Source organism: Mastomys coucha, unplaced genomic scaffold (genome assembly GCF_008632895.1).
Source record: "Mastomys coucha isolate ucsf_1 unplaced genomic scaffold, UCSF_Mcou_1 pScaffold21, whole genome shotgun sequence".
Taxonomy (NCBI): Eukaryota; Metazoa; Chordata; class Mammalia; order Rodentia; family Muridae; genus Mastomys; species Mastomys coucha.
In genome coordinates, this window is record NW_022196904.1 from 165,230,911 (window position 1) to 165,246,087 (window position 15,177).

General features: G+C 41.4%; 1 protein-coding gene across 7 annotated transcripts in view; it reads left to right on the forward strand.

Moving 5' to 3' along the window:
• Window positions 1-15,177, forward strand: part of Stambpl1 (STAM binding protein like 1) — a 48,842-nt gene that overhangs the window by 23,476 nt on the left and 10,189 nt on the right. For 6 of the 7 annotated variants that reach the window (XM_031390121.1, XM_031390120.1, XM_031390123.1 and 3 more), the window contains exons 2-5: window positions 809-891; window positions 7,224-7,441; window positions 11,825-11,900; window positions 14,169-14,264. In XM_031390121.1, coding sequence (XP_031245981.1) covers window positions 862-891; window positions 7,224-7,441; window positions 11,825-11,900; window positions 14,169-14,264 — 420 coding nt within the window. In that variant the 5' untranslated portion in view covers window positions 809-861. Of the gene's footprint in view, window positions 1-808; window positions 892-6,049; window positions 6,174-7,223; window positions 7,442-11,824; window positions 11,901-14,168; window positions 14,265-15,177 lie in introns of those variants that run through there. The other variant, XM_031390127.1, reaches the window with a different exon arrangement.

Consider the following 15,177-nt stretch of genomic DNA (forward strand, 5'->3'; position numbering starts at 1 on the left):
TTGTAAGGACAGACTAGGGACCTGTACCTTGGGTGTTGGTGGGTAGGAGCTGGGCTGTGGCTGTGGCTTTGCCTCCTCTTTGAAGTTCTTGTGGTTTGGGGTGGAATTAGCTTTCTTGCAGCTGCAGAACCCTTGGCATCTGGATCTCAAAACAAGCTCTTCAAAGTCTCACTTCCTCTGGTGAAGACCGCATGGCGTTTTAATTAAGACCGACTGCTTAAGTGGCTTTAATAGATCTGTAACACATCTTCATCTTTGATATATGATGGAACATAATCGTGGGAGCAATATTCATTTATCATGTTCCATGGGTAGAAGACCCACTAGAACAGGGGACTCCACAAACCCTGGTTCACAATGACTGGATGCACAGAGCTATCCGATACATCTGCCAGATGCAGCTTTAAGACTGTTTAAACCCAGCCTGGCTCCAGGTGAAGAGTCAGTTGCCACAGCATTCTTGCTAAAAACAACTATGTTCTTCTTTTTTTCTGTTTTTGAAGGAAGCAAGCCTACTTTATATATAGCCTTGCATAGGATTCTAAATAAGCCCCAGCCCACAGCAGCTCCATACACTCTACTCATCAAGTGTTAACTCCTTGCACCCCTCCACCTTTGAAGATCAATTTCAAGCACCTATAACCACCCACAGTTTTGTATTTTCTGGAGAAGACCTCCATAGTCCCTTGAGGCATTCTGGTTGTGTACCTTTCTCAAAGGGTTCACCTTCATTTGAACTTGGACCTTGGGAATCGAGACTTGTGTTCTCCTAGAGTGACCTTGGCTTTGCTCTGTGTCTTTGAAACAGATGAAGTGACTGAGAAGAAGGAGTGAGCACCTTGCCTTTGCAAACAGGACAGCATGGAGCAGCCATTTACTGTGAATTCTCTGGTAAGTCATGCCAACCCACACTTTGCATGTGGTTCCAAAGCTCCTGAAGAAGAGCGGGACAGGCTGTAGAAAGACTCGCTACTACTTTAAGACACAGTGCTTGTAGGCTTGTAGCCTTCTGTGTGGCCCTGTCCTTTGAGGAAGTGACTAAAGAGCCATCTTTGCAAGATTTAAAACTAGAGTTTTGCTCACAAATTGGGAAATGTTAATCTGTGAGGCTAGATTCTAAGAGTGTAGATCCTCTGGAAAAACTCTGAAATACCAGAGGGGATTTCAGAGGGGTCATCAAGTTTGAGTACTCCAGTCTCTTTACGCCTCAGCTCCTTTACAAATAAAAGTTGGAGGCTTACCATGGGTGGTAACAACTGAGAAAAGTCTTACATGCTCAGCACTGAGCTGTTGCTTAGGCATCCTTCTTATGTGTCTGTGTTCTTAAGACACCTGTGTTTCTCACTTTCCTTCTACAGTCTGTCAGAATTTACAGCTTTCCTACCTGTATCCTAGAATAACAGTGTGTTGGAGAGGAAGAATCGGGACTTCTTTTTCCCCATTAATATATTTATTTATTCACTTTACTTCCTGGTCACATCCCTCCCCTTCCTTCTCTCCTCTCAGTGACACCCTCACAAATCCCGCCCTCCATTATCCCCTCCTCTTCTCCTCAGAGAAGGGGAAGCCCCCCCCTTTGTGTGCTATCCCACCCAGGGATATCAAGGCCCCACCAGGCAGTTCAGCTAGGGGAAGGGGATCCAGTAGCAGGCAACAGAATCAGGAACAGTCCCTGCTTCAGTTGCTAGGGAACCCACATGAAGACCAAGCTGCATATCTGCTACAAATGTGTAGGGGAACCTAAGTCCCTGCATGCTCTTTGGCTGGTGGTTCAGTGACTTTGACCCTCCCCCATGCCCCACTCATGGGCCCAAGTTAGTTGACTCTGTAGGTCTATTTGTGGTGTCCTTGACTCCTCCTGATTCACTCAATCCTATCCCCACCCCCTCTTCCACACAAGTCTCCAAGCTCCATCTGATGTTCGGCTATGGGTCTCTGGCTCTGTTTCCATCCACTTCTGAGTGAAATGTCTCAGGAGAAAGTTATGCTAGGCTCCTGTAACAGGACTTTTGGGATCATGTCTACTTGCTTGGTAACCCAGACCAGTCCTTAAATATGAATATAGGCCTACTACATAATCTCTTTGGCCCTTGTTTATGTGTATCCTCAGCCTATCATGGGGACTTGATAAATGAAAGCTGTTAATATTTTCATATTGTACAGCTCTTATGCAGTCAGCCAGACTTGCTGTGAGCTCATGGGTTCATCTGTCATGACCAGAAGACACTCTTTTGCACTTCCTTGACCCCTGACTCTTACCTCTTCCTGCCTCCTCTTCCATTATGGTCCCTGAACCATGGAGGACAATCCATAGATGCTTACCCTCTGCACTTTGGCCAGTTGGGAGTTTCTGTAATAATAGCCATCCACTGAACAAATAAACATCTTTGATATGGCCTAAGAGCTGTCCAAGTCTATAGGTATTTAAGGAGCAGGTTGATTCTCTGTTTAGCAAAATAATAGTTGTAAGTCCTCTGAGCTCCCAACCATTGGTTCTTGGCCAGTACCAGGTTTGCATTTCCTGGTGGAACAGATCTTAAAATCAATGAGAAAAGTAGTTGGTTACCTCCATAACACTGATGCCACTCTTGTACCCATAGGCATATCTTGCCATATTGATCATTATTGTAGCCCACAGGGTTCATAGCTGGTAAGGCTGTTGATGACCCTTCTCCATCAGCAGCCTGATAGTACCTTACCCAGAAAGGAGAAACTTTCTTTCTCCGTGTATTATGAACAGAGAGTATATAGTGTCTTCAGCAGTAGGGTCTTACTTTCAAGTTCCAGTGGGAAATCAAGAGCAATGGCAATCGACTGTGTAGGAGGTCTCCAGGACATCCCAAACAATGGCAGTAGCCTGTACTGTGTAGGAGGTCTCTGGAATACCCTGGCAGTAGCCTGTACTGTGTAGGAGGTCTCTGGAATACCCTGGCAGTAACCTGTATTGTGTAGGAGGTCTCTGGAATACCCTGGTAGTAACCTGTGTTTTGTAGGTGGTCTCCAGGACACTGCTAATAAACAACTCGAGAGAACGTATCATACACTTGGCACTCGGCTTTTTAATCTGACAATCTCTGCCTTCTGGGAGAAGCATTATTCCTGGGATAAGATAACTCTAATTGTTATTTTTATTAATCTCTCTCTAGTTTATAAAATAGTAAGCTTCTATTTGGCCTTTCCAAACCTCTTGTTCTCTGTCCCTGCTCCCCCAACCCTCCTTCCTAAAACCATTTTCCCCATTATTCTCCTCCGTTCATACCTCCTGAGCCATACTATCCCCTGCTGCCTTAAGATCTCTTCTTACCCTTCTCATCTACGGCTCCTTTCTTGTTTACTGGCTTCTACATGCACCTCAAGTTAAATACAAAAATCTAAAGATTTGATGTTAGGATCCACATATGACTGAGAACATGTTACATTTGTCTTTCTGGGTCTGGGTTACCTCACTCGGTGTAATGTTTCCCAATCTTGCTCATTTACCTCAAATTTTTATAATTTATTTTTTTCCAGATGAATACAATTCTGTTCATTGTCTATCCATTAACTGATGTCACCCAGGCTCTTTCTATGTCCTAGCCATTGTGAACAGAGCCATGGACAAGGATGAGCCGCATCCCTGGAGTAGGAAAGAGAGTAGCTTGGGTATCTTCCAACAGGGGTGTATCTGGGTCATGGAGTTGATCTGCACCAGTTTGCACTGTGACCTACAGTGCGTGAGGCTTCCCATTTCCCCCACATTGTTCCCAGCATTTGGTTTCCTTTGTGTTCTAGATCTCAGCCATTCTGACTAGAGTACAGTGAAGTCCCAAAGTAGTTTTATTGCTAATTCCCTGATGGCTAAGGATGGTGGACATTTTGTTCTTTCTAGAACTCCATAGCATTGTGATTAACTGAGTTATTTATTGATATTTAGTTTATTGAGGTTTTTTCTATGTTAGAGACACTAATCCTCTATCAGATATATAGCTGGCAAATATATTTCTTTTCTAACACAATTTCATAGACTGCCTCTTCAGTCAGTTAACAGATTCCTTTGCAGCAGGGAAGTTTTTTAATTGTATGAAGTCCCATTTGTTGACTGTTGATTCTGTTTCCTGGGCAACCAGGATCCTATTCTGAAAGTTCTTTCTTAAGCCTCTCCCCCTTTCTTCTAGAAGTTTCAGGTCTAGTATTAGGATCTTTGATCCACTGTAATTGATTTGTTTGCAGGGCAAGAAAGAAGGATCAGGTTTCATTCTTCCTCATGTAGACAGATAAACACTTTCCTGTTAAAGATGCTCTTTTCTCTGATGTTTACATTTTTCCCAGTCATCTGTTTCTATGCTGTTTTTGCTACTAGAGCCTTATAGTCTTGCTTGAAATCAGGAATGGTGACCCACCTCTCGGCAGTGTTCTCTCGTTCAGGATTGTTTGGGCTACCCAGAGTCCTTTGAACTTTCATATGAATTTTTAAATTTCTTCTTTCAATTTCTGTGAAGAAGTGCATCAAATTTTTGATGAAGATTTCATTGATTTTTGGCTGCCATGACCATTTTCATACTATGAATCCTACTGGCCCATGTGCATGAGCATTCTCCCTATCTTCTGTGGCCTACTGACCCACGTGCATGAGTGTACTCCCTATCTTCTGTATCTTCCTTGATTTCTTTTTTCAGTGTTTTCATTATGTACATTGATTCCAGGTATTTTTAAAGCTTACAGCTGTGAATGGGATTGCTTTCCAGGTCTCTGTCCCAGACTGTTTGGTGTTGGTATATAGGAAGGCTGTTCATTTTAAGGTTAATTTTGTAGCCTGCCACTTCTCTGAAAGCTCTTGTCCTCTCTACTCGTTTCTTGTGTAGTCCTTGTAGTATCTCATGTATAAAATCATTTGCAAACAGAGAGACCTTGACTTCTTCTATTCTCACTTGTATCTCTTATTTCATCTTCTCATCATTCTAGGTAGAACTTCAAGCACTGTGTTTTATCGGAGTGGTAAACTCTTATCTTAGTGGGATTGCTTCAAGTTTTTCTGTTTATAGTGATGGCTTTTGGTTTCCCATGTATACTTTTCTTAAGCTGAGCTCATTTTCCTCCAGCTCTGCTCTCTAAAATACTTTTTGTCATGAAAAGATGTTGGATTTTTTTTTAAATGCCTTTGACAAAGTCCAACAGAATCTTTTTAAAAACATATTTATAGGGCATAGGATGTTAATTTAATATATGTACACATGCAATAATTGAAGCAGGCAGTTATAATTTCCATTTCTCTTCATTAGAAACTTTCACATTCTTTTATAAATTGTGCCTTTAGAGCTAAGTGTATTTTGGTTCCAGTTGTCTGATGAAAGACACGTATGTTACTTTGGCATGAACTCACTTTGGCATGTTTTGCATGGCTGCTCATCATACCTCTCTAGGTTTGGAACTCTTGACCAAGAGAAACAGATCAAGAAGTATAAGGTGATCAAAATGCTGTGTAGTCTTTTATTGTGGTCACTTGGACCAGAAACTTCTTTCCTCTAGGAATTCTGGAGACTACATCTTGCTATTTCTTGAACTGTAATTGGACCTGGTGTGCCTAGCAAGTCACAGGAACAATACCTAGAGACCTTGCTGAGTCAGTCCCTGGCACTTCCTCGGGGAGGAAATAATGGGAAGGAACTTACATGTTCACTGCTACAAGTCCGATCAAAAGTAACAGCCTAGGAAGCATCGCTGGCTTCAGCTTAACAGAACCTTACAACGGAACCTGCTATATATTCAACCTTTAGAGGCATGAGTCATTTCAGATTTGTAGTGTTCTAGTCGCCATAAAATTGGAAGTAATCAGATGACACAAGAAAAACGCTATAAATCTAATCTTCTACACTCTACCTGGGAATGTTTTTGGCTCAGCTATCCACAGCCAGAATACAGCTACATCTGGTTTAATTTCTATCCAGGGCTTTCCACAGATTTTGTTCAAATGTCTCACCTTGGTTGTCATTGCACTAAGTTTTCTCTGGGGTAACCCATTCTTGGTGTATGGTCAAGTGATCTAATGTTGCAGAATGCATTATGCTCTTCTGGGAATGCTAAGAGAAACATCCATTTGCCAGGTGCCTACAGAGATCCCGAGTTTGTAGATCTGCAATGGAGCCAGTTAGGAATTTGCCTTTTTAAGAAAGGCCAGGTTGCTGCTGATGCTGCAGGTACCTGAACCACACTCTTGAGACCCGGCAAGTTTGAACTGGGGGAGAAACAAGCTGTGGTCTGACTGTGGTATCCATTACCTTGGCGAGGGGCCAGACTTGTTTCCACGTTATTTAACAGATGCTTCTACATATGGATGCTTTTGCATATGTTACAATGCAAGTTGTAAGAAAGAGCATAAAATATTTACTGCTGGGCCCTTAATCAATGGGAACATTTTTTTCTGAGTCTTGCATTTCTGAAGCACACTGCCTTCTTCTGAATACTTAGCCTGAATATGTGTGCTCCATGAACTTCCAAGACTATCCATAGTGGCTTCATTAATAAAACTCAAAGATAGCAATAGAAGTGACTTTTCTCTCTGATTTATTAGGATTTTCTCAGTCGAGAGCTAATTAATGGAGCAATTATTATTAGATGAAAGTTTAAGAGACTTATTTATGTTTAAAAAAAAATGAACCTAGTAGGTATTCTTTTTCTTGAAAGAGCTTCTCTGGGACTTAACAGTTGTTTTTGGGGGAGGTAGGGGTGGGGATTGTTTGTTTGTTTGTTTGATTTAGTTTGGCTTGGTTTTGGTTGTTTTGGAGGTTTGGCATTTCTTTTTGTTCTGTGACAATGGAAGGAGACTATAGAAACTGCTAATTAAACTAGATATGGGATAGAATCAAATCCTTACAGTAACTTTAATGCAAGCAACTCTCTGGAGAACTTTAGAGTCAATAACATGAGCCCCACTAAGACCACAAATGACCTAGGATGGGTAAGGCCCACAGCTTACATGAACATTACCTGAAACACTTGCCTACATATCTAAGAAATGCCACATAATTCTACTTGAAAACTTATGAAGAGGTCTTATACCAACAAGGGTGTATATTTTTCCTGGATGTGTGTCTTTTTGGGTGTGCTCATGTTGGCCATAGCATTAACTCTTATTGGGAGGATTTCCTGAGGTGTTAGTATTGGGTTTTTGGAAGAGAGAATGCATGAATTAAACAGTTATGTATATTTAAAAGATTATAATTGGAGATTTAAATGCTGTGTTGCAGAAAAAGTTAGCTGCTATACCTGACCATACAGATGTTTCTCTAAGTCCAGAGGAACGGGTCCGCGCCCTAAGCAAGCTTGGTTGTAATATCTCCATTAATGAAGACATCACCCCACGCCGTTACTTCCGGTCCGGAGTGGAAATGGAAAGGATGGCATCTGTGTATTTGGAAGAAGGAAACCTGGAAAATGCCTTTGTTCTTTATAACAAATTTATAACGTAAGTTATGTTTCAGTGTAGCGGTTCTCAGCCCGTGGATCGTAACCCCTTTGGTTTCAAATGACCCTTTCATAGGGGTCACGTATCAGATATCCAGCATATTACACATTTCCACTATGATTCATAACAGTACCCAAATTGCAGTTATAAAGTTGCAATGAAAGGCATTTTATGCTTGGGGGGGGGTCACCACAATGTAGAAACTGTATTGAAGGGTTGTATCATTAAGAAGGGTGAGAACTACTGTTTCCGTGGTCTTTGGAATGAGCACATTGGAATGGTAGTTATGTGACTTTTTTTTGGGGGGGGGAGGGGTTTCAAGACAGGATTTCTCTGTACAGCCCTGGCTGTCCTAGAACTCACTCTGTAGACCAGGCTGGCCTTGAACTCAGAAATCCACCTGTCTCTGCCTCCCAAGTGCTGGGATTAAAGGCATAAGCCACCACCGCCCGGCTGTTATGTGATATTTTGATATGGCAGTTTGCATACGGTGAGAGTTTTCATATTCAAACCAGTTTGCTGTTCTGACCCTCAGGAATGAGAGGAAGGTCTAGGAGGGGTCTCAACAGTCAGAGGAACCTGTTTCATTCTTCACATTTCATGACATTTTTCTCCTTTAGACACATAAGCTTTCTGACAGGAGCCAGATTATTCTATTAGAGCAGTGCTTCTCAAACTGGGGTCCTGCAGGGAGTCAAATGACTATTTCACACCAGTTGCTTAAGACCATTTGAAAACATGAATATTTACATTATGATTTATAACAGTAATAAACTGTTACATTATAAAGTAGCAATAAAAATAACTTTATGGTTGGGGGTCACCATGACATGATGAACTATATTAAAGTATTAAAGTATTGGGAGGGTTGAGAACCAGTGCTCAATAGTATGCAGAGTCTGCCATCAGTATTTTAAAAATGAGATTTGAAGGGTTAGGAGTAGGATAGACATAGACATGATTACTGGAGAGTCCATTTTATATAGAATCGATCATTTTTTGAGAAGGTATTTGTACAAGAATATAATATACAAAGGAGCTTTCAAAATATTGAGCAAAAGCGACTACACCACACTATTCAACCAAAAATCACCACATCCACTGCCTCAGATATTTGTTAATGGCACCACATCCTGACTTTGAGAGATTTATCAAGCTAAGTCTCTTACTGTTTTAATTTAAAGCTGTATTAATTTCATTAATTTGTTTGTAATTGAAAATAGTTATGTATGTTTATGATTTTGTTTGCACACACATTTTTCAGTGGCTAAATCAAGCTAGTTTATTATATCACCTACTTGCCATGTTTCAGAGTGAGAATGTTTAAAAATTAATTGTTCTGGCAACTTTCTAGAGCATAGTTCATTAATTATGAACACCATGCTGTACATCAGATCTCTATACATATTCCTTATAACTGAGAGTTCATTTCCCTTTAATGTTATAAAAAGTGTATTATATAGGATGGCTATATTATGCATTCATTTGTATGCATGAATGCAGGTGCAAGCATACCACAGCATACATGCTGAGTTCAGCAGACAACCTTAGGTGTCTGTTCTTGCCTTCTACCTTGTTAGAAATAAAGTCTCAGGTTTTGGTGTTGCTGCTTATTCTGTGGCATTGTTCCTGGGGAGACAGAAATGTCTAATCAACCCAGATAAGGAACTGAGAACAAACTAAAGTAAGAATACCACTAGAATATAATGTGGCAAACCAATGAATTTTATTGGGGTCATTTACAGGAGTATAAGTGAATGGTTACATATAGGAGCAAAAATGACCCAAAGACAGCTGCAATACTAAAAACCCATCTCAGCATCCCAGCTCATGAAACCTGGAAATCTTGAGCACATAGGACAACTTGCTGGCAGCTCAATATGTTGGAATCTGTCTCTTTCAGGCCATCCAGGTGGTGTAGGACTCTTCTAGGTAGCTCAGCTTGTCTGAAAGTGTTTCTCAGCAGTCTTGACTGCCAAAATATGCTTGAAAAAGGAGGGTCTGAATGAATCTGGTCAGTTTTAGGGACTTCCTGAAGTTGTTTACTTCCTGAGTTTAAGGAGCTTCCCAGAAGGATGGTCGGTTTTACCTCCCCAAAGAATACCCTGTGGCTTAACAAGCTTCCCTCCAAAACAGAGGGGTTTCACTCAGAGGTTAATTGTTGTACGACATTACCGATTACTGAAGTATGCTTATTTCCAGATTTTACAAGAGTTCAGGAGATTCAGACATAGCTCTTCAATGCTTTACTGTCAGAGCCATCTTTCTAGTGTCCTCCTACCTCCTTTTGCTTTCCTTGTTTGGACAAAGGGTTTCATGTAGCCCAGACTGGAAAACACCATGTATCTGGGAAGGATGAAGTTAAATTACTGGTCTTCCTGCCTCTCCAGACTCTTCAGGGTTATAAGTGCATGCCAGTATGTATGGCAAAGCCTTTGACTTTTAAAAATTCCAGATACAGGAAATAAGTGTTTTCTGTATTTGTTTATTTCATTTATAATTTCATCAGTTCAGGTGGAGGTGGGTATTCTGAAAACATTCAAATGAAATGAATAAGATATTTTTAAAAAACACTTTTAGTGATTCTACCAAAGACAAAGAAAAAGAATTTACATATTATTTAATTTCTAAGGTAATAGCTTGAAAGATTAACTTGGAAATCTAGGGAATGGGTGACTGCCTTCATCCTACCTGGAAAAAAATCAACTGTTAGCAGGAAGTTGAAAAATAAATATGAAACTCAGGATTGTCCACTACAGTCTATGACCAAAATGCTGTAAAGGCTTTAGTTTCTGAAGTATATTTTCAATGGGTCATATATTTTCCACCTTCAAGTCCAATTTTGTGTAAATTTCTGCACATCCTCCACACGAAGGAAAAAGGCCACTGTGCTCCTCTGGGTTAGTTGAGTCTTCAGAGTGTTTGAATTCCCTTGTCATATTAGTCGAGTGAGACTTTTTTTTTTTTTTTTTTTTTTTTTTTACTTCACTTCCTTTCCCTGGGCCTGAAGGATGTATCAACAAATGAGACCCTATGGGAGAAAATCTCTGAGGGCACTTCAGTTCTGTGACTTTCAGGTCTGTGATTTCCCTGTTTCTGAAGTCTGTCAGCTAACCACATTAGCTTCTGCAAGCCTAGCTACCACATGTGAGAAACGGAAGCTATGCTTGTGCTTAGGTGTGACCTATGACCCCGTCGTCAGGTGAAACGAAATGAATATGTGTGGTTGAAAGCATCAGATTCAGTAGTCGTAAGCTACCCGTATTAGATGGTCTACACCCCACCACGATCTACTAAGAAAATGCTAGTCATTCATTTTGCAAATCTATATTGATCACATATTCTGGGCTGATACCATTCTGGATGCCAGGGATACATCTTAGAATAAGGAAGAGAAACTTGCTCCCCTGCAGAATTGCAATCTTCACTTTCCCTGGGAGCCGTGCACCTGTTTTGCGTGCTTTTATCATCACCTCTGCTGATTCTTTTTCCTCCAGAGTGTTGGAAAATGACTTCCATTTAACATGTCCACTAGCGAGTCTGTTGCTGTCTCTCCTAGCTGTGAATCTTCAGTTATGAATTTTTATAAACACGTGACAGTGATGCTGACTCATTTGGGTTGTTCGAGTCTTTTTAGGGATTAAAGGGATTTATACCCATTGTTCCAAAATCTTGCACATAAATAAGACAGTGCCCTGGTGGGTGGGTGGGAGTGGGGTTCAAGTACCCAGGACCCAAGAAAGACTAGAGTATGAAGGGAGTATGTACCTAGTACGTGGAGATCCTGACCTTGACCTTTGTCTAGTATGCTTTCTGTTGCTGTGATAAAGGCCATAACCAAAAGTCACTTGAGGAAGAAAGGGTTAATATTTCAGCAGTCCAATCACAGTCCACCATGAAGGGAAGTCAAGACAAGAACTCAGGGTGGAAACCTAGAAGCAGAAACTGAAGCAGAAGCCATGGAGGAACCCTGCTTACTAGGTTTGTTCCCCATGGCTTGCTCAGCTTGCTTTCTTATACAATCTAGGACCACCTGCCTAGGAATAGCACCGCCCATAGTGGACTGGACCTTCCCACAGGGATCATTACTCAAGCAAAAGTCTCACAGCATTGTCTACAGGCCAATCCAAAGGAGGCATTTTCTCAATTGAGCTTGTATCAAATGGACAAAACAGTAGCCAGCACAACTAAATGAAGACCACGGTTTAGTGAAAGCACTTGTTTACCCAGAATAATAATCATACCACCCCTTAGAGAGAGGGTGGGTGTAAAGACCATACATAAAAAGTTGTTGACTGGATTTTTTAAAAAAGAATGCTTGTTAGAAAGTCTCCAATTTTTTTCTCTCATAGGATGCTAATGCTGTATTGTCTCTTTCTTTAGATTATTTGTAGAGAAACTTCCCAGCCATCGAGATTATCAGCAGTGTGCGGTTCCAGAGAAGCAGGATATCATGAAGGTACACTGGACTGATTCTCCACTGTGGGAGAAGATGCCCTCTAATATTCGTTACTGATTCACACCCAGTATTGGTTGATTCAGAGCTTCCTTCCATCCTTGCCCTGTCCTCTGGAGAGTATCAGCACAAGAACCCCACTCCATCAGGACATTTTGATTTCTCCCTAAGGTGTCTAACGATTATGACTGTGTGCATTTAAGGTGTCTAAATGATATTAGAAAAAAATGAGAGAGAGAGGGAGGAGAGAGAGGAGAGAGAGAGGAGAGAAAGGAGAGAGAGGAGAGAGAGGAGAGAGAAGAGAGAGAGAGAGGAGAGAGGGGGGAGAGAGGGGAAGAGAGAAGAGAGAGAGAGAAGAGAGAAAGGGAGAGAGGGGAAGAGAGAGAGAGGGGGAGAGAGGGGGAGAGAGAAGAGAGAGAGAGGAGAGAAAGGGAGAGAGGGGGAGAGAGAAGAGAGAGAGGAGAGACAGAGGAGAGAGAGGGGGAGAGAGAAGAGAGAGAGGAGAGAGAGAAGAGACAGAAGAGAGAGAGGAGAGAAAGAGAGAGGGAGAGAGGGGGAGAGAGAAGAGAGAGAGAGGAGAGACAGAGGAGAGAGAGGGAGAGAGAGAGAGAGAGAGAGAGAGAGAGAGAGAGAGAGAGAGAGAGAGAGACAGACTGTGCTTCATCAACCTATGATATGCAGAGACTGGTTGCTTCCCTGGCCTTTCTTGAAGCAGCCATGTTAGCTGCTTTTTTGGTTACTCTCCACTGGATGGAGCAACTATGTTAAAATCAGTGGGGATTTTTGAGGGAGCCCCAAGTTTTAGCTACAGTCAGGTAATGTGCTCAATCATTCTTTGTTGTTGAGCCTGCCAACTCTCAGCGGGGCCAGGCCAAGTTCCCTCACTCCTGTTGCTGCCACCCACTTTCTGGGTCTAGCCCCCATGCCAGATGATCTCACTCGCGTGGTCTCTTGGCCTGGCAATGCTCGCTTCCATGCATTGCCCCATGCACCCCTGGTTAGCTAGCTCAACACCTAACTACCTGGTATAATTAAGACTCTTAAGCTTATAGTTAAGCAATTAGATTCATGTATTAATAACACATTTTACAAGATGCCAATACAATAATTTCAGAGCCAATTGAGAATGATAAAACCTTAACCTAATTATTCTAACCTTTAGATAACACCACGTCTGCCTCCATTCTGGTTCTTCTCCCTCCTCTCTCCTGTGATATCTCTCTCAGTTCCCCAAACTCCTCCCTCCACCTCCCTTTTCCTGTCCAATCACAGGCCTGCCACTGCCCCAATGTGATTGGACAGAGAAAATCTTGCAACAATGCTTCACCTCCTGAACCCTACAGATGACAGTGGTCCCATTAAACTCTATTGTTTAGTGACATTGTAACCGTCTTCATTTGTGTAAATGTATACTGTGACTTTTCACACAATATCAAAGTTACTGAAATATATGTTTGCTAGGACCGATCCCTGTTGTTAAGTCCTATGTAGCCATCTACTTCCTAGAAAGACATCTTGCTGGGAGAGTGTAGCTAGAGATGAGATGCTTGGATCCTCGTCCAACTGGATCATTTATTGCCAAGGTGTATGAGCCAATCTTGCTAGGCTTTTGCTCCTTTCCTCCAGAAGGGAGAGTGTGATTGGACTCTATCCAGTTTCCCTGCCACTAAGAACCAATGAAAAACCTGGCAGTGGTGGTGCATGCCTGTAATCCCAGCACTTGGGAGGCAGAGGCAGGCGGATTTCTGAGTTCGAGGCCAGCCTGATCTACAGAGTTGAGTTCCAGGCCAGCCAGGGCTACATAGAGAAACCCTGTCTCAAAAAACCGAAAAAAAAAAAAAAGAACCAATGAAGACATTGTCTGAGATCCCCACTCCCTCAGCACTTGCTGGAGAAGCGAATTCAGTAGATCTGGGATTAGGACTTGGAATATGAGTTATTTTAAAAGGTTCCACAGCTGCTTTTTGCACCCCACACTCCTGCCTACCATATACACCTTAATACCCCTTGTAACACCAATGTTAAGTGATTTATATATGCAATGTATACTTCTGTTGATCCTACCTAAACTGCTTATCTAGTTAGTGGAATAAATAAAGATCATATAAAGGAACACACTTCCCACCCCCTTCATTTCTAAAAGCTGTATTTTGGAATGGGAGAGTAGATTTATTTTTCTGAGCATTCCAGCTGTGTGTCTTTCTCAGCTGATGCTCTGAAAGGGTATACTGAAAAATCTCTCTAATTGGTATGTTTACATGTTTTTGAAAGAAACTGAAGGAGATTGCATTCCCAAGGACAGATGAACTGAAAACGGACCTGCTAAGGAAATACAACATAGAATACCAAGAGTACTTGCAAAGTAAAGTAAGTTCCGTTGGCACATTTGTGTCTTCACTCTTTTCTGTGAAAATGGTTTTGTAAAGATCATTTGTGTATGAGTTTTTGAAATGTATACATGTAAATTAAAAATTAAAGACGAAATGATGTAAAACTAATAAAAAATTCATGTGGGTGTTGGAGTGAAGTACATGCTCTAAGGATGTGGTGTTTTCATTTCCTAAAACATCTAATAAAGCGGCACATTAGGAAATAGATTTCCTGCAGTGATTTAAAGAGAGCTTCCGACCAACTCTTGCCAGCGTAACCTTGAGCCAGATGGCTGATACATTTTTTTTTTCAGATGAACAGAAGCTGCAGAAAGTATGCAGAACAGAGAGTGATTTTTGATGTATATAATCAAGTAGGACTTGGAAATGGGAATCTAGTTCCTAAATAGTTCAGTCAAGATAGAACAGCTAACCATGTGCCTGAGGCATAATCAGAGTTCCAATGGATTTTTATTTCTGAATTTTTATTACATAGTGAAAGGAGACTAGAGGGCATTGAAAGGAGAGTTTAACTATTACATCTCTGGCATTCTCAAATTCAGGATGAAAATCTTTATGTTGTATGAGATTACTAGACATGAGTTTCTTTAAATGATATTTAATAATTCTCTTAGTTCTTAATTATGACTCAACCAGCCCCCTATAATTGAGGCAAAGTCCTATGGATTTTTTTTTTTTACCATTTCTAGCATAATTACTGGGGGATATTAGACCTAATCTATTTTTCTATATGCTAGGCTGTTATTCCCCCGGTACATGCCCTACATGCTTGCTGTTTGATTCTCACCCCGGTTATTTCTGCTCCATCAGTCTGTCTTCAGGGGGCCTTTAACTCGGCCAAGTGCTCCTGGCCCATCACATCCGATGAAAACCCCCTGTTCCTCTCTCCT